The sequence below is a fragment of the Aegilops tauschii genome, chromosome 1 (assembly GCF_002575655.3).
Source record: "Aegilops tauschii subsp. strangulata cultivar AL8/78 chromosome 1, Aet v6.0, whole genome shotgun sequence".
NCBI classification, from domain to species: domain Eukaryota; kingdom Viridiplantae; phylum Streptophyta; class Magnoliopsida; order Poales; family Poaceae; genus Aegilops; species Aegilops tauschii.
Genome location: NC_053035.3, coordinates 8648306 through 8666798, shown reverse-complemented (window position 1 = coordinate 8666798; position 18493 = coordinate 8648306). Strand labels below are relative to the sequence as shown.

Genomic DNA, 18493 nt, shown 5'->3' with positions numbered 1-18493 from the left:
TCATTTCCTTTAGAGAGAGTCGGCATCTTATGATCTACCATTGCTTTATTGTTTAACAATGTAGAGGAGTTCTTTTTTCAGACATGTTAAATGACTGCACTCTCCTTAATTTAAGCATCTATACAAATTCTTCACCAATTATGCTATGGCTGCGAGGGGGGGGGGGGGGGGGGGGAGGCAATTGTCCCCCTCCCCCAACCCAACATGATATGTTACCATTGTAACTTAAGGTCACCGGATGTATTAAAATTCCGTTAACAAGCTCATGGAAATATGTATCTCCTAATTCAACAAGATCTTTCCGTCTTTGTCATGGATAAAACACTCAGAAATCCATCTATGTACTAGCTTCTTCCTTTGGATTCAAGTACAGTAGGCAACTTCTTAGATGGAGTGGAAGGTCAAAGTATAGCTTTAAGTGGTTTGATTTTGTAGACAAGATTCGTGTCATAAGAGCAGCATGATTTTGCTAGATCATACTTGCGTGTTGTGCTCATTACTCTACTGCCACGACTACTCTTGACAAAAATGCATTCCAAAAAAAATTCCATGTTGACATATGCCATATATCATCAATTACAATCAAGTACCTGCAGTATAGTTTGTTGGATTAATTATGCATCTCTGGGATACCATTAGCAGGAACTGATTGCATATAGATCACCTAAAAGCATGAATAGAGAAGGGTTTAGGGGATCATTACATGTCACGGCAGTGGACATGATCGCCTGCTTGGTGCAGGCTTGATGCAGGGGTGATGTAGTCGAGGTAGAGGTTCTCCTCGACGTCCTGATTCCTTCAGGACGCCACCGGCACTGCCCAGGGACAGTGGCGGCGGCTGGCTTAGGCCTTCCCGTCGCTGCAGCACTCCCCCTAATCGGATGGGGTGAGAGAATATCGGGAGAAGAGTAAACCTTACGTGAATTGTGATCTCGCAGGTGGCCAGCTCTCCCCCGTATCCTTTTTAATATGGCGCTAGCGACAGGGGACCCAAAACCTGAGTTGGTTTTTGGGCGCCCCCGATCAGGGCGTGTTAGTTCTGATCAAGGCTCACGTACGTTGGTACGTGGACCCCTTCACTTCGTTATCCCTTCATTTTTTTCTGTTAGACTAATAGATCTAACTGGCCTGTTTAAGCCGTCAGATCAAAACCAACATTCTCCCCCTTGATCATTAGGCTTAACTTTATTCGCCCATTCTGCATAGGAATGATGTACCAAACTGAGGTGTTACTACAGCTCGAAACGCTATAGAACCTCAACACTTATAGCACACCCTCCTATTTCGAAATGGACAACATTTTGCTAATTGGGGAGTGGTTTATTTTAATGGTCCTCTTATTCCAGAATCATAAGGCTTCCAGTAGTCCCATGCCGGCAACATGCTCACGAAAAATACTGGGTGGTAAGCCTTTTGTTAGCGGATCCGCAAGCATATGCTTCGTTCTTATGTGTTTAACATCAACTGTTTGATCCTGGATTCTATCTTTCAAAACACGATACTTTATGTCAATGTGCCTGGCAGCATTACTTGACCTGTTGTTACTCGTATAGAAAACTGCTGGTTCATTATCGCAGTACAATAAAATTGGTTTAGATATGCTGTCAACCACTTTAAGTCCGGGAATAAAATTCTTTAGCCATACAGCCTGCCCGGTGGCCTCATAACATGCTACAAATTCTGCTTGCATCGTAGATCCAGCAGTTAATGTTTGTTTGGAGCTTTTCCACGATATAGCTCCTCCCGTGAGTGTGAATATATAACCTGACGTGGATCTCTTACTATCCACACACCCGGCAAAATCAGAGTCTGAATAACCAACAATTTCTAGGTTATCAGTTATTTTATATGTAAGCATGAAATCCTTAGTTCCTTGCATATAACGCAAGACTTTCTTTGCGGCCTTCCAGTGGTCCGGTCTTGGATTTGATTGGCATCTGCCAAGCATCCCGGTTACAGAACAAAAATCTGGGCGTGTACACACTTAAGCATACATGATGTTTCTGACAGCTGAAGCATAAGGAACCGACTTCATCTGATCAGTTTCATATTGGTTCCTCGGGCATTGAAATGTCCCAAACTTATCGCCCTTAACTATAGGAGCAGGTGAGGGTGAGCACTTATGCATATTGAATTTTTTCAGTACTCTCTCAAAGTATGCTTTTTGAGATAGTCCTAACGTTCCTCTGGACCTATCTCGATGAATCTCGATGCCCAGGACATATGAGGCTTCACCAAGATCTTTCATCTCAAAACTAGATGACAGAAAATTCTTGGTCTCATGCAGCGCATCCTTATCGCTACATGCCAACAATATATCATCAACGTATAGGACTAAAAATGTGAACCTACTGCCTTTAAACTTAACGTATATGCAGTTGTCCACAACATTTTCGGTGAAACCAAAAGTTTTGATAATTTTATCAAACTTGAGGTACCACTCTCTTGAAGCTTGCTTCAAGCCATAAATTGATTTCTATAGACGACATGCTAAATGTTCCTTCCCTTCCACAACAAAGCCTTCTGGCTGAGCCATGTAAACATTTTCTTCTAAGTCACCATTTAGAAATGCCGTTTTAACATCCATTTGGTGTAGTTCTAGGTCGTAACGAGCTGCTAATGCCATTATGATTCTGAAAGAATCCTTGGTTGACACAGGAGAGAAGGTTTGCTTATAATCAATGCCTTCTCTCTGTGTATACCCTTTTGCCACTAGCCTTGCCTTGAACCGTTCGACATTCCCTTTAGAATCATACTTGGTTTTGTAGACCCACTTGCAGCCTACTTTCTTAGCTCCATCGGGAACTTCTACTAAGTCCCGTGCGTCGTTTGAGCCCATAGATTTCAACTCGTCTTCCATGGCAACCAACCATTTGGACAAATTTTCGCTTTTAATGGCTTCCTTATAGGAGGTTGGATCCTCCACCTTTCCCATATCATTCATGTCCTCCATTAGAAAAGTGATATAATCATCTGATATGGCTTTCTTCCTCTCACGCCGTGGTCTACCCATGGGCAGAGGTGGTGGTGGAACATCATCATTTTCATTATTTTCTTGGAGATCCTCATTTGTGTTTGGATTCTCATTATTAGTTTCTGGATCACCATTCGACTGAGAGACTGAACCGTGAGATTCAGGATCATTAGATGTCACATTTCTTCGTATTGGAAAAACAATCTCTTGGATAGTCGGGGATGGCACACAAACCCGCTTCTCCTCAAGATCGATCTCCCTTAAATTTGTGACCTCATTATCCTCAAAAAATACCGCTTGTCTAGTCTCCACAAATTTGGTGGTGTGACTTGGACAACAAAAACGATATCCCTTTCCCCTATGAGGGTATCCAACAAAAAAAACTAACTGTTTTTGGATCCAATTTCTTAAGTTGTGGATTGAAAACTTTAGCTTCAGCAGGGCAACCCCACACCCGTAAGTAATTCAAGCTCGGTTTCTTTCCCGCCCACATCTCGTAAGGTGTGTTCGGTGCTGACTTAGTTGGAGCAAGATTTAGTATGTGTGCAGCTGTCTTTAATGCCTCTATCCAAAGGCTTACTGGTAAACTCGAGTGACTAAGCATGCTTCGCACCATATCTGTAAGGGTGTGGTTGCGACGCTCGGCCACACCATTTTGTTGTGGTTCACCAGGCATTGAGTATTGAGCAATGATTCCATTTTCAGATAATAACTTGGCAAAAGGTCCAGGAATCTGCCCATAAGGAGCATGCCTACCATAATACTCTCCCCCGCGATCAGACCGTACAACTTTGATTTTTGCGTTCATTTGATTTTCAACCTCCGCTTTATAGACTTTGAATTTCTCCAAAGCTTCCCTGCGGTCACGTATGGGATAAATATATCCATAGCTGGAAAATTCGTCCGTGAATGTAATGAATGAATCAAAACCATCTACAGACTTAACATTAAGGGGTCCACATATGTCGGTGTGAATTAATTCTAAAACCCATGTGGCTCTTACTGCTCCTTTCTTAATTGTTTTTGCGAATTTTCCTTTATTGCAGTCGACACATTTGTCTGCATCTGAGAAGTCTAATGGGAGGAGTATTTCATTTTTACTAAGCGCTCCATTCTCCCCCTCAAAATGTGGCCCAAACGACAATGCCACAATTTCGAAGAATTACTAACTCCTTTCCATTTCTTCTCAACATTAATTTCATCACTCACATGCATAATTGAATCATTATTAAGAGATAAGATGTATAGTTGGCCTCGTCTAACACCGATGCCTACATTCTTATTACATTTGATCAAAGCAAATTGTTTCTAGCCAAAATGGCACTCATACATATCATCATCTAAACGAGAAACTGAAATCAAATTACTACTTAAGGTAGGCACATAAATAACATTATTCAATCTAAGAGTGTGGCCAGTGTGTAGCTCCAACGTGAGAGATCCCACAGCTTCAACATCGGCCTCAACTCCATTCGCAACCTTAAGCTTTCTTGTTCCTCCTCTTATAGTTTGGATCGTATCGAATCCCTGCATAGAGTTAGCAACGTGAGTGGTTGCCCCTGAATCAATCCACCATGACTTTATAGAAAAATCGACATAAAGAGATTCATCTACAAAAGTAATTTCATCAATACCTCTTTTGTTCATCCATTTTAGAAAGCCTGGGCAGTCCCTTTGATAGTGTCCCTCCTCTTTGCAGAAGTTACAAGCATTTTCTCCAACAGTGGAGCTGCTAGGAGCAGAAGAAGAACTGCCGGCTTCTTTACCCTTGAATGCCTTAGGGTTGAATGGCTTAGTGCCTTCTTTCTTGACTTGCTTTTTCTGAGGCTTGGGAAAACCTTGCCTGTCATGCTTTCTCTTGTGAGAGCCAACATGAAAAACATGGTCTTTCTTCTGCCTCATGATCCTCTCTTCCTCCTGGACGATCCTTGCGGTCATCTCAGAGAGTTGCCATTTTTCCTTTAGAGAGTTATAGTTGACCTTAAATTGTTCAAACTCTTCTAGAAGAGACTCAAGAATAATTATGACAAGAAGGGCTTCACTTAAAGAACACTCCAAAGCCTTAAGTTTGGTGTAAGCATTTACCACCCTCAATATGTGTTGCCTAACGTTTCCATCAATAGTGTATTTCTGAAGAAGCTTAGCAAAAAGCTCATGAGCATACACTTTGTCGGAGCCTTTAAATTGCTCCTCCATTTCAGTGAGGAATTCTTTAGCAGTGTCTTTCTTAGGGAGTGCTTCAGAAATGTCCGGCGATATTGTCGCTTTCATGATGAGAAGCGCAATATGGTTGGACTTGTTCCACTTTTCCATCTTAACATCATAGTCTTTCTTGAGTTCTGCATACCCTGTAGCACCTGCCACAGGTGTCACAGGTTTTTCTTCCCTCAAGGCACAGTCAAACTCATTACAACCTAAACATAATTCGACTTGGGACTTCCAACGAGGGAAGTTACTCCCCGTAAGTGGTTCGATCGTGTCGGACCGGAATGGAGCGGAAGCTGAAATTATCATAAAAATTCATAACTAAACTTGCATGATTCTAAATTTACGTTGGTAAATGAACAAACATGCCAAGGATTTAATTTCAACTCCATGTCAAAACACCGTTGGGCAGAAAAAACATGGAATTAAAATATCATAAGTGATGACTCATAATAATAAAACAACGTTGGTCCGAAATAAAATTAGAGTCATGTCATTATCAATTTAAGCATCAACATAAAAAACAATATCATTATTTGATGCTTAAATAAGTTCATCATGCAAAACACATAATAAATCCTGAATAAAATATCTCGTTGGTTCAATTTTACCCAGAATAATAATGTGTTCATTATATTTTTAGGCATTTTCTGTTTTAAACGGTGCAAAAACATAATAACTATTAACTTAAACGCACTGGAAAACCAGAAAATCGCGACAGTGATTTTGGCCCAAAAATCCAACGGCTGTCCGAAATGCAGCTCAGTCCAGTAGCGTAAATTTCTTTTTTGGCTGGACTGAAACTACCTGGGCTAAAGCCCGCGGCCGGATATGGCCCGTTAAACACCCGACGGCCCGGCTGGGAGCCGCGTGTCGCTTACAGCCGTTCGATTGAATCATACGGTCCGTATCGCTCCCGATCGGAACAAAACAGCCGCCCGATCCAGAACCCTAGTTCAGTTCCCCCGACCCCCCCCCCCCCCCCGCATCTCACGCTCGCGAAGAGAGCGGTGGCACCACGGCGGCTGGAGGAGCGCCGGCCATGGCGGCCCGGCATCTGCGCCCGATTAATAATGGATTCTCATCTCAAATGCATTGCCCTAATGAAAAATACTTAAACTTTTGCACATTTAACTTTGTAGGCATCTTTATCTTTGCATCCATCTATGGAAAATAATCATGATATAAGTAACACATGAGAGGCACCTTTAACTTTGCAGCCATCTACAAAACTTCCCAATGTTGCAATGCAACAAAATATTTGATACATCAGGAAAGGAAAAAATTATGTAATTTGTGTGAGACGCGTGTGTGCTCAAAAGACCAACGAGAAATTTAGTTCATTATCATTGTAGTGAGTTAATTATGACTAACAAGTCAGGAAGTATTCAAGACCAAAAAGTATAATATATTAAAACTAATATTTGTGTTCAGTGGCTAATGTGTATGCTTCAATAAGCATTCAATTTCTAACTGTCGAATATTTGCATTGCACGCAATATCAATAAAAGAAGCAAGGTAGCAATATAACTTCTTTTTTTTCAATCATTAGGGGAGGGGGGGGGGGGGGGGGGGGGTAGCAATATAACTTAGTTAGACACATGTTGACAAATGGACAATCTAGCCCACGCATCAACCGGGCCACAGTAAATTGAAACATCTGGTCGTTGATTTGGTGGACCCATAACTTAAAAAACGTAATTAATGGATTAGATCTAATAGCGCTCCATCTCAAAAAAACAACTGCAGCTATCCTTAGCATGTACGTATGTTTCATCTCAAAAAGAAAAAAAGAGCTATCCTTAGCATGTACATACGTAATTAATGGATTGTTAGATCTATATAAGAGCGCTCTATCTCAAAAAGGAAAAAAAAAATTGTTCCATCCTAAAAAGAGAAAGAAACTGTCGCTATCCTTCAGAAAACATAGACACATGTGTGTGGCTCAGTCCTACAATATAGATCACAGCCACCGTCCCTAAGAAAACAAAAAACACACGCAGCCACCGTCCCCTGCGTCCTTGACCTCACGTAGCGACCGTCTTAATCAGTCTCACAATGAGTCTTTGCACTAGCGCTGCCGGTCTTGCTTCAGGATCCAATTCTTTGCTGCCGCCTAGCTACGAAGAAAACTATCAACTCCTGATCCCTTTTTATAGAAACAAAATCTATGTTCGAGGTATCAATTCCCGATCTCCTTCTCCGGGGTAAAAAAAACTCTTCTCCCGGCCACTATTCTTACTCCATGTCCGAGCCTCCGATCCACTAGCTTCATAAATCCTGGCACCCAGGTTGTTGCCACCGGACGTACAAGCCTGTGATCCACCAACTTCCTCGATCTTGGTCGCAAGGTTGTTGCCGCCGGAGTTACAAAAAAAACACCTATGATTAATGTATATCATCTAGGGAAAAAAAGTATAGAGCATGTATTTATTTAAAGCGTAAATTATGTATTTTTGGTGATGCAACCTTTTTAAAAAATGAATCCATGCTAACATAAACCTCGTGGGAATAAACAAAAAGATATAATTGTTACAAAATCACCCATATTGTCTCGAATTTGGTGCATATGATACTTCTGAGGGAAACATTATATACTAAAAATAAGAACATTTAATACGTCTAAACAGGAATGTCAAGCCAGCCACACATGATATGCACGTCACTTCAACGGCATTAGGCAAACTCGTATATTTGAGCACATAGCACTAAAAAAATTCAACGACAACATACCATACAGATATTTCCCCAAAACATTAAAGGGGGTAACTCTTATATCCTTAAAATCAACGAACAGCCCAAAGAATTGGTAAATACGAACTTATTTCAGCCAAACTATATTCAATACTAGCCCGCGCGAAGAGCGGGCCACTTTGCTAGTTCTTGAAAAAGATGATGTTAACAAGACATAGGCGAGCAAGAGCCACGCCATAGGCACCGTTGCCACGAGGTTATTACGACCAACATGTGTTTCTACCTATAACCCCCATCGATGTTTATGAAAATTTAACGAGGCCGAGGCAAGTAGGAGCTGCACCGTAGGCTTTGTTGTGACAAGGTTATCATGACCAACACACGCTTCGAGCTTTGCCCCCCCCCCCCCCCCCCCCCTCCTCCTTCAAGATGCTTATGAAAATTTTATAAGACGAAGGTGAAAAGGAGTCGTGTAGTAGGCACCGTAATATTACTAGACACTTTTTTTTGGAACGGAGGCTCCAGAGAAGCCCGACTTTGAATTAACAAAGCCATCAACTGGCCAGGAGTACAAGAGCAGACCACGAACAAAGCAACGGCTAAAGATACAAGGGAGAAACCAGAATAGCTTACAACGCTACACCTACAACCAGCGAACGGAAAATTACATTGAAGTGCAGCTAATTGAGGATAAGCCCACTACACAAAGGCCCTGAACGACTACGGAAGAAGCCACGAGGATCTGCAGCTGCTAGAATAGGTCGGGCACATGACTGAAACCAGGAACTGGAGATGACATAACACATGCTTTCTCTAACACCGAAGGGGAACCCTTCCCCTCGCCTAGGCTCGAAGGCGCCGAACCGTCAAAGTGTAGAGACGCTCACCCGAGAGCTAAAGCAAGGTTGGCCTCAAGTCCGGGCCAGCCATGGATCACAACCAACATCACGCCGGAGCACACACACGGAGGCTGCGATGCAGACGCCGTAGGGAACCGATGGAAGAGGGTAAGCCGCCGGGAGAGTCGCCGAAAGGAAGAAGCTGTCAAGCCCCATGGCGAAGATTAGGTCCGAGGAACTCAAGAACCAGCCGAATCGGCACCAACGGCGCTGCTGCTGCCAGGAAGGGGAACCCGATCCCCTTCCGCCCTGTCTCGAGGGCGCCGACCCGCCGGGGCATTGCAAAACACCGCCACTGAGCAACTTGTGGCTGGATCTGAAACCTGCACCGAATATATACGCCATCGACTCTACAGACGCCAGGCGCCCACCTGCAGCTGCTACACGCCCCAAAAGCACCAACCTTCCCCAGACGGCGCCTCCAAGGAGGACACAACGCACCAGGCGCCGCCGCCGCCCATCCCACGTCGGGATTTGAGCTTTCGCCCGGGAGGCATGGCCGGGGTGTGGATGGGAGCCCACGGCTGCGACTCCAACGAGCAGACCGACGCAAAAGGGGCGCCGCCACCGCCGTGTTGGGAATACCAACAGGGGTTTCCCCCGGGCTCGTCCAGCACCACCAGCTCAGGGAGCACCCCGCCGGCACAGGATCCGGGGATCCGAGGCCCGGAATCAGGCGAATCCAGCAAGGGAGAGCAAAGAGAGGGAGAACCGGTCCTTCAGATCTGGAGCAGAGGAAGGAGAACCTCGCCGCGCCGCGACCACTGCCCGCCAGGACCTCGCTGCCCGAGCAGCCGAGGGATCCGGCCCGCACCTCCCGCGCGCGCCGCCAGCCGAAGGACGACGCCGCCTCACCAACCGGGCCGTCGCCCGGCTTCCGGGGTCCGACGCAAGCGAGCGAAGCGACGAAGCCCCGCCGCCACCGTCATCAGCAGTCGCCCAGGCGAAGCCCGACGACTCCCTCGGGTGATGGCAGGGGAGGAGGGGTGGAGGGAGCGGCGCCTAGGGAAACACTAGGGGCCCTCGGGTCGCCCCGGGGAGGACGACGCGAGGGGAGGGGAGGGGAGGGGGCCAGACACTTCATTTTTCTTAGTTGAAAGCTGACATTTGATAGTGTTGTAAGCCCCCAATTGTAATTAAGCGATAGAATTCCATTGCCTAAAAATAAAATGGGAAAATCAAAGGGAAATGGGGGGCCTTTTACGCACTCGGGTTCCGTCCAAGCCGTTGATCGCCAGTTCTCGTCCCACCGCAACCGACGATGACGCCAGCCGCCTCCCCCAGGCCCGCCCCCATCCGCTACCAACGGCGGCAAGCATGTACAGGTCACCCCAACCAAGTACCAGCAGCAGCAACTGCGTCCGGCCGAGAGCTGATCCCCGACCATCGCCCCACGTCCAAGATCAAGAGGTACTAGTGCGCCACACCACTGCTTACATTTTCGATTCCTCCCAGTTTCCGATTTGGTTTTTTATAGGTCACTGGACTCAGTGTATGATATGGTTAAATAGGGTATCTAAATGTTAGATTAAAATAGGAGTAAGTAAAATGTTGATTTAAGCCATAAAAACACCTGGCCCATCACAGATATATATGGAGTACCACTGGCATCTAACATTGCCCGACGAACTAACGACGCGTTTGGTTCAGCTCCCGTAATATATTCGTTTTCTCGTATCGGAAAGCACCGTTTCCAATCGTTTTTACCTAAGACAGCCTTTGTTTGGTTCGGGTTGAGAGTGCCGTTTTCTGATTCACTTCGGTTCGGGCGGTTTCAACTTTACGAAACGGAGTATCGGAAAGCGCAGCGACGGAAAACATCGTACGCGAAACAAACGCCCGCTACCGTTTCAGGAAACGCTGCAATCGGAGACCGCGCTATTTTCTCGGAACCAAACGCGTCATAAGTTTATCACCTCGGTTGTTTATACGTTGGTCCAGATGCATGCAGGTTCTGTTGGTCGTACTAAGCTAGCTGCCTCTCACTATACACCAACCATATTATATCCTATTAACCCGTTGGACTATAGTACTACTCCTACCCAGTGGTTGTTTAATTAGGGCATGGCGATTAATTAATGCTCGAGTACCCACAATATCATACTACATCTACTTGCTTGCAAATAATTCATGATAATTGCTTGATGCAGCTTGTCGTGCTCTAGATACAAATTTCACTTGAATTAGGATTGAGATGCAAGGAATTTTACAATGAGAATAATAAGGTGTACAAGTAGAACATGCATGCATGTACAATCCGGTCCGGTACATCATAGCATGTCTTGAGAGCTTCGAGCGACGATAAGATGCTGACAAATGCAACAATGACACCGAGATCACTGCCATGACTTTATTCCTGTTCATCTTAATGGACCAACCCCAAACGGGCATTTGTGGCTGGGGTGTGGGTGGATGGAGCTAGCATGGACCTTGCATGATTACCAACTACCATGAGCGTGGAGCTAGCGTCAAACCAAGCAAGTAATGACAACTGAAATAATAACTAATCACACTTCACACCCGGTCCATTATACCTTAGCTAGCTCCTGGCCGCCACATACGCCAAACAGGCTGGCTGGTCGTTTAGATGTTCAAGTTTCGTCTTCACATGTTCTACTCTAGTAACTTTATAATGAATCAAAATAGGGCAGCAACTTTGGAACAACCTCATTTGATGCTATGTAATATGGTTACCTGATTGAATAGGCATGTGACGGCCAGCTATCGATCGCGTCCGGTTGGTGTGACTTTTCTGGAAACCAGCCAAATTTGAGGCTCTAGATCAGCTCAGGTTCCATATAGTATGGTTGTTGGATCGATGAGGTATACATATATGTTATGAATGGCTTCCATATCATATATTGTATGGTTATACTTCCAAGAGCGAGCTGTTCTTTTGTCACTCATCGCAAGTAATCATGTTTCAAGCAATGGAAATTAGATGCCGGCTGTTTTCCTTTTCAAAATCATCCTGCCCTCTGGCGGCACCAGGTAAACAATTGCTTCTTCGTACCTAGCTAGTCCTGCAGATACACTGGACATTTGCAAAATTATATGTGACATATCCAAATTCTCCTTTTGAGAACCGACATATGTAGAAGTGCATACCATAAACAGATGTTACCTTCACAAAAAGAAAACACATCATTGAAAACTTAGGTAATATACTACTACTGGCATGATTACAGGAACAGTCTTCATTTGTTCAAATCTAGTGAACTGTGTATAGCATTGGGTTTCTATTTATAATCTAGTAATTTTGATAAGTGCATCTTATAAGTTTATTTACATTGTCGGCTTCTTCTTCCTTGATATGTCAATGTATTTCCATCTGTTCAAAGTTCTAGCTTTTCTTATGTTTTCTCGGAAGATACTGATCTTTGTTTATGTGGGAACCAGGGAGTGCACTACTTTATCTTGTCGTGTGAAGATGTGATTTGAATATAGTACGGTCACGAACCAACCCGTGGTTAGATGGTTAGGAGGATAGTGGTATCCCCTACCCACTAGAGTTCATGTTCCAGACTTGACATGGGGCTTGCATTTTCCTGAATTTATTTCAGGCCTTCTGGCGATGTGCGTTTAGTGAGAGGAGACGTTCTCATCGACTACGAAGGCGTTTGTGACTCCGAAATGCTCATATGGGTAGCGACTGCGTGCGTGCGTGCGTTTATAGGGATGAGTGTATGTGCATATGTATGAGCGTCTGTGTCAGTACTCTATTCAAAAAAGAATCAAGTATGGTGACGTTTTCCTGATCATAGTAATAGGACTAAATGGATTAGGTAAAAATACCAGAGAAATTTCAAAATATTAACATGAGCACAAAGAAAGTGATTCGTGTGGTAAAACTGAACCTCCGAAATTTATCTGACTAGTCATAAACCTGTATATTCGTACGGGCTAGTTTATACTTCAGATTTTATTTTTCATGTGTAATATGTTAAATCCTAGCTCAAGATTTGAAAACATATAACGAAATTTTTTGTACCTTAGTTCCTAAATTACACACTCATAATTTTATATTACTTTCCTTTTTGGAATTTTTTTTTGTGTTTCTGTACCAGATATGTTATTGCAATATTTCTTGAAAATTCGAATTCTTTAATTTTTATTGCCTATGTGATAGAATCCATAAAAGAACTTCGCCTAACAACATTTCATCTCTTCAGACTTTGAACTTTTGATAATATGCTGGAAGGAACTTTCGTATTTATTTTTTATTGCCTATGGTATTTTATTGCTTTTTTGACATAATTCAGAATTTGGTTTGGAGCCTATTTTCCATTAATGCACCTCTTGAAATCAAAAGTCGGGATTTGGAAATATTTATATTAAAAAAATGTATTCATTATGCACCTTGAGGGATTGACTACTCCCTCCGTCTAGGTGTGTAAAGTCATTTTACGAAAATCAGATATTCCCAAAAGTCCTCGGCGCATTGCATTAAATTTCTTTCTCGTTCCTCTCCCAGCCTCGTACTACTACCCACGTAGAATAAGTGCAGGGGGAAGAGGAGGTGCCAGCCAGTGCATGCATCGCTGCTGGACTTTGATTAGGCAAGAGATTGATGGCGGTTTTGCATGCACTCACGTATTCAATGTTGAGTTTATTTCCGTTTTAAACCAGCGCTGTGATTGGAAGATTCCCTGCTTGCCGTGCTCCTTCTCGTCCAATCTCAATCCACCTAGGTCGCGGTGCTCTTCTTAATGTGACTTGCACACCTAGACGGAGGGAGTAGGTATTTTTCAGACTATATATGCTTTGATCATATTTTATTTAATTAAAAATGTGTTTCTCCTTGAAAATAAATTAGGCTTCAAATCTAGCTAGCCGACATGTCTTGCCCCTTTACCGCCAACCAAAATACCCATCGACATTTTATCCTGTTTCTTCTCTTTTTCTTCTTCTTTTTATTTAATTTGTCTACATAGTTTTTTCCCTCCTTTAAAGAAAACTTACATTTTTATTCAACAGCGCAGCTCGTCCACCTCTTAAATGGGAAAAACAACCAAAAAATAAATTGCTCGAGCTATTTTTTATTAACTTAGACCGTTATAATATGATCCCATAGAAGATAGATGGCTAGGATTTTTCCTTTTTTATTAACGAGGGATTTTCTTTAGAATCTATAATTAGTATAAGGTTTGGATAAAGCACATCTCGATGTGCCATAAGTATTGTACATCTAAGTCCTATGTTATTGATCTTACGTTGAGATTCGTATGGATATTTTCTTTTCCTCTTTATACTTGATACACTCACTTAGCTAGATGTGCCATAACTAAGCACATCTAGATGTGCCCTAGACACACCCATTAGTATAGTAATGGTGCATATCCTCCTAAGGTTTCATCTACATTTCTTTGCATTTATGTTTCCTTCATGCCTCATTTCAAAAGAAGCAACCCCTTTGTTTTCATTAGATTTTATATTTTGATTTGGAGAAGTCAAATTGCATAAAGTTTGACCAAAGAAATTCATAGTACATATGCATATGTTAGTACAAATTGTGTACCAGTAGATTTTTAATTCAAATCAGTTTAATATGATATTGGTTTTTGGGTAACTACGATCTAAGAGCATCTATAGCCAGACATGGCAAATTCGGCCCCCTATACATCTGCGGATGCGCCCGGGCACGCCCGCGATGCATCCGGACCACCCCTCATATCTTGTGCCGGAAGCCACATACCTCAAATCTGGACCCTCAAATACATGCAAATCCATGCACATCCATCATGCACGCTAATGTCGTACGTAAGTAATAAATTTTGGTAATGAAAATACATAGTACTTACATAAATTTTATTTTTAAGTGCACAACTCAAACATTAGCTCTTTGGTTTTCATTCTGGGCCCACATATGCTCCACAAGATCACTGAGTACCTTCATATGCACCTGATGATCTCAAAAATTCGGATGCATCAACAGAAAGTTCATAAGCTGATTTGCATCTTGATCTTCTAGGATTTGAACTTGTTCTCCAAGCAGTTAAAAATCATTGGTTTGAACAACACCATCTCTCTCATCCTCAACAATTAAATTGTGCAAAATAACACAACATGTCATCAGCCGCCACAAAAGTTTCCGATTCCCACATCATTACAGCTCCACGAACAATTCCTCTACGAGCTTGATGCACTCCGAATACCCTCTCCACATCCTTCATTGTTGCTTCCTGCAAAGTGGCTTTGTTTGTTACTGCGTGGCTCGGATATGGTCTTCACAAATGCTTCCTACTGAGGATAGATGTCATCAGCAAGATAGTATCCCATGTTGCAGTCACGATCATTGACAGTGTAGTTGCACGGTGGTGATTCCCCATTGCAAAGCCTCCTAAACATGGGAGATCGTTGAAGCATGTTGATATCGTTGTGAGAATCCGACATTTCAAAGAAAGCATGCCAAATCAATAAGTCATGTGATGTCACTTCTTCCAGTATGATGGTGGCCTTTTTCATATGACCATGATGCATTCCCCACAAATTTTTGGGTCAGTTCTTCCATTGCCAATGCATGCAATCAATTGATCCAAACATTTCTGAAAACCCTCTCGCATCTCCAATAGCCAACAATTTTTCTATGTCCTGCACATTTGGTTCTCTCGGATACTCTGCTCCCAACACCTGCAGCACGGCACTGGCAAACTTCACAGTAGTCTTCAGGCATGTACTCTCCCCCATCCGGACCATCTCACCAACGGCATCTACGATAGTACCAAGTGAAAGCATCCTCAGAACAACCGTGCAGTTATGCTTAGCACAGAAAGAAATTTGGACACAATAATCCCTTGTGAGCTTGAAGTAGTCATGGTCTGCCTCCACTCCCTTCACAATGTGCAAAAATTATGGATTGCGCATAGGAAAACAACAATGAAACTATGGATCATCCGGTAAAGTTGGGTCCAGAGCAAAGTAGTCCTTGTACAGTAGCCGTGCTTTGGAGACCCTATCCCAAATGACCACTCTTCTTCTTTCGATTGAGCCCTTAAAGTTGAGAATATGCTCCACCTGCTGGTCCATTTCCGCCTGCATATTCATGGGCATGATCATGTCCACTTCTTCATCCGAATCCGACGAATCAAATAACTCATCTTCAATGATTTATTAAGCTCATTTGGTCCATACTCCTCGTCCGACAAAGTATCAGAATTCATCGCTTTTCCTACGAATAAGTCAAAAAACTGGGCCGTACAATGTGTCAAACACATAGAGCGCAAGGGGCAGCCCGGTAGTTGCCGGACATACCGCGGTGGCACCCGGGCTGACTATGATGTCTGCGTCGGCAAGCACGGGAAAGAGGGCTGTTATGCTAGTGCTGACGACGCAGAGGCTCAAACGGCTGCGGAGCAAAGGGTGGCGGCGGAGCTGCGACAAGTCCGGTGCAGAGGAGGAAGAATGGAGAGGAGAGCAAATGGATCTGGTAGATCGAGGGGTGAATTTAGTGTAAGTTGTTGTGGGGTAGGCCTGTTGGGTTCAACGTGGCGGACGCGCCCGGGCACCCTCATATCCGTCCTACATTTGGGATGGATATGAGGAGTGTTGGTCAACGCGGGCGTTCGAGGCTCGCTTGAGGCGCCCGTCTCGGTTTGTTTTTTTTTTTACCGGTCAGTGACCTTGCTGGTTGCCCAGATGTTTGAGGCGGGCTTGGGTGCTCGGCTGTAGATGCTCCAAAACTTGACAAATAGTGATTCCTATTTTACCACTGTGTTACCGTATATATGGAATACGAGTGGCATCTAATATTGCCGAACGAACTAAGTTTATCACCTCGGTCGTTTATACGTTTGGTTTAATTAGTAGCCAGATGGATCTCACTCGCGACAAGAGTTAATATAACACAAACCATATTATAACCTATTAAATCGTTAGATTATACTACTATATGTATCAAGTGGTTATTTAATTAGGGCCTGGCGGCTAGTTAATGCTCGAGCACCGACATATCAAACTACGTCTACTTGCTTGCAAATAATTCATGCAGATTGCTTGACGCAGCTTGTCGTGATACATACAGATACAATGATTTTCACTTGAAGTAGGATTGGGATACAAGGAATTTTACAATGTGAATAGTAAGAGGCATACAAGTAGAACATGCAAGCTAATGCTAGTACAATCAGGTCCGGTATGTCTTAGCTTGGCTTGAGAGCTTGGAGCGACGACAAGATGCCGATAATTGCACCAATGACCGTGACCACCGCCACGATTTTAGGCCAGTGCTTGTCAAGGAAGAGGTAAGATGTGAGCCCCCATGACATTCTGTCCTTGAAGTTCTCAATATCTATCATTATGTCGATGTAGCACTTTCCTAGGCGCATGTTCTTGCCAATGCCAGTGAACAGGTCGAGTGTCTCCTGGCTGGTGAGTCCTCCTCCTTCGATGACCTTACTTTTCCGCAGGTCATGCACGTGTTCCTTCTGGTCCAGCAGCATGGCGAAGAGGTGGAGGTAGGAGCAGACAGCGGATTCTTCATCATTAACATCGTCGAAGTTTGGGGTCTTGCATAACTCGAAGGCCGCCATGTTGACGAGCCAAGTCGCATTTGCGTCGGTTGGGAACAGGGGTGGCACGCGGAGATCGCCAAACAAGAAGCCAAACTTTTTCCCGCCGAGGCCCATGTCCACTAACCTTTTCTTTTGGAGGGTCATGTGAACTAACCCTGTCTTTTCTGTCTCGGGTACGAGTGTGATACCGACGTCGGCAAGCTCGGCGACGCTGATGGATAATGACATAGGCTTGTCTCCGCCCGGAGCGGTGGGGCGATCGACTTTGATGTCGTCGTTGTTCCCCACGATGTAGTACCGGACAAGGGCGAGGAGATGCGGAGGTTCATAGGTAGGAACTACGACGATGCCTTGGTCAACACCAGGATCAATTCGGTTGTTCAGGCCGCTTCTCATCGCAGCGACGAAGTCCTCCCAAGGCCAGGGCGAGGGCGCTAGATGCATGAAGTGGAAGATGGCATCAACCACCACCCACGGGATCTGGTTCTCAAGCATCATGATGTCGGTGGAGATGCGCTCGAAGTTGGCGCAGAAATACCTGTTCAGCGCCATATCCATGCCTTCGACGTAGTCGTCCACATAACTAAGCATGAACTGCACCAAGAAGCAAGCATCAAGGAACATCATAGGCACAAAGTCGTCGTGGTGGCCGAATATCACCACACCATCGTGGTGGTAGAGTCTGCGGGCGACGTCTGAGACGGAGGAGACCTTAGTGTACATCTCCTGGAGCGAGCCGCTTGAGTCCCTGATGCATTGGTTGGCAGCCGCATGCTTTACCTGCTCTGCCTCCAGCAGGCCGGATTTACCATGGTGGTAAGGACCGATGGCCACAGTCACCGGCTCCCTGTACCGTGTGCCGACATCTACCAGGCTCGGAGGGAACCTGTGCATCTTATTTTCCATAATGAGGAAGTAGTCATCATTGAACACTCGCGCTGCTTCCTCAAACACCTGGATCGGATCACTGCAGGTATTGTGTGTGGCTGTGGCTGGGGCTGCATACTCAACCACCTGCAGCTGCATTCCGCTATCACTATGGCTAGGCAAGGATGTTTGGAAGCTAATCCTATCTTCACTACTCCACGCAGCTGCTTCTTCCATGGACCAGCCCGAGTAGCAAGGTACCACCCATGACGATGGTTCCATGCTCATCGCCCGGCTGCCCAAGAGTACCCAAGGAGTGGACTAGCTACCTACCTAAATACAAA

General features: G+C 44.3%; 3 protein-coding genes across 3 annotated transcripts; all 3 read right to left on the bottom strand.

The window, feature by feature from the left end:
* Positions 1–4117: 4117 nt before the first annotated feature.
* On the bottom strand, positions 4118–5387 carry LOC120966806 (uncharacterized). Its single transcript, XM_040393352.3, has 2 exons — positions 4609–5387; positions 4118–4501 (listed from the first exon to the last, which is right to left on the bottom strand). The coding sequence occupies exons 1-2, from the start codon at positions 5285–5287 to the stop codon at positions 4455–4457; spliced, it is 726 nt and encodes a 241-aa protein (XP_040249286.1). The 5' UTR covers positions 5288–5387; the 3' UTR covers positions 4118–4454.
* Positions 5388–15270: 9883 nt separating this feature from the next.
* Positions 15271–15798, bottom strand: LOC141026616 (uncharacterized). The gene is made up of 2 exons (XM_073503440.1): positions 15724–15798; positions 15271–15603 (listed from the first exon to the last, which is right to left on the bottom strand). The coding sequence occupies exons 1-2, from the start codon at positions 15796–15798 to the stop codon at positions 15271–15273; spliced, it is 408 nt and encodes a 135-aa protein (XP_073359541.1).
* Positions 15799–16392: 594 nt separating this feature from the next.
* LOC109780915 (UPF0481 protein At3g47200-like) lies at positions 16393–18493 on the bottom strand. Its single transcript, XM_020339505.4, has one exon. The coding sequence runs from the start codon at positions 18435–18437 to the stop codon at positions 16911–16913; it is 1527 nt and encodes a 508-aa protein (XP_020195094.1). The 5' UTR covers positions 18438–18493; the 3' UTR covers positions 16393–16910.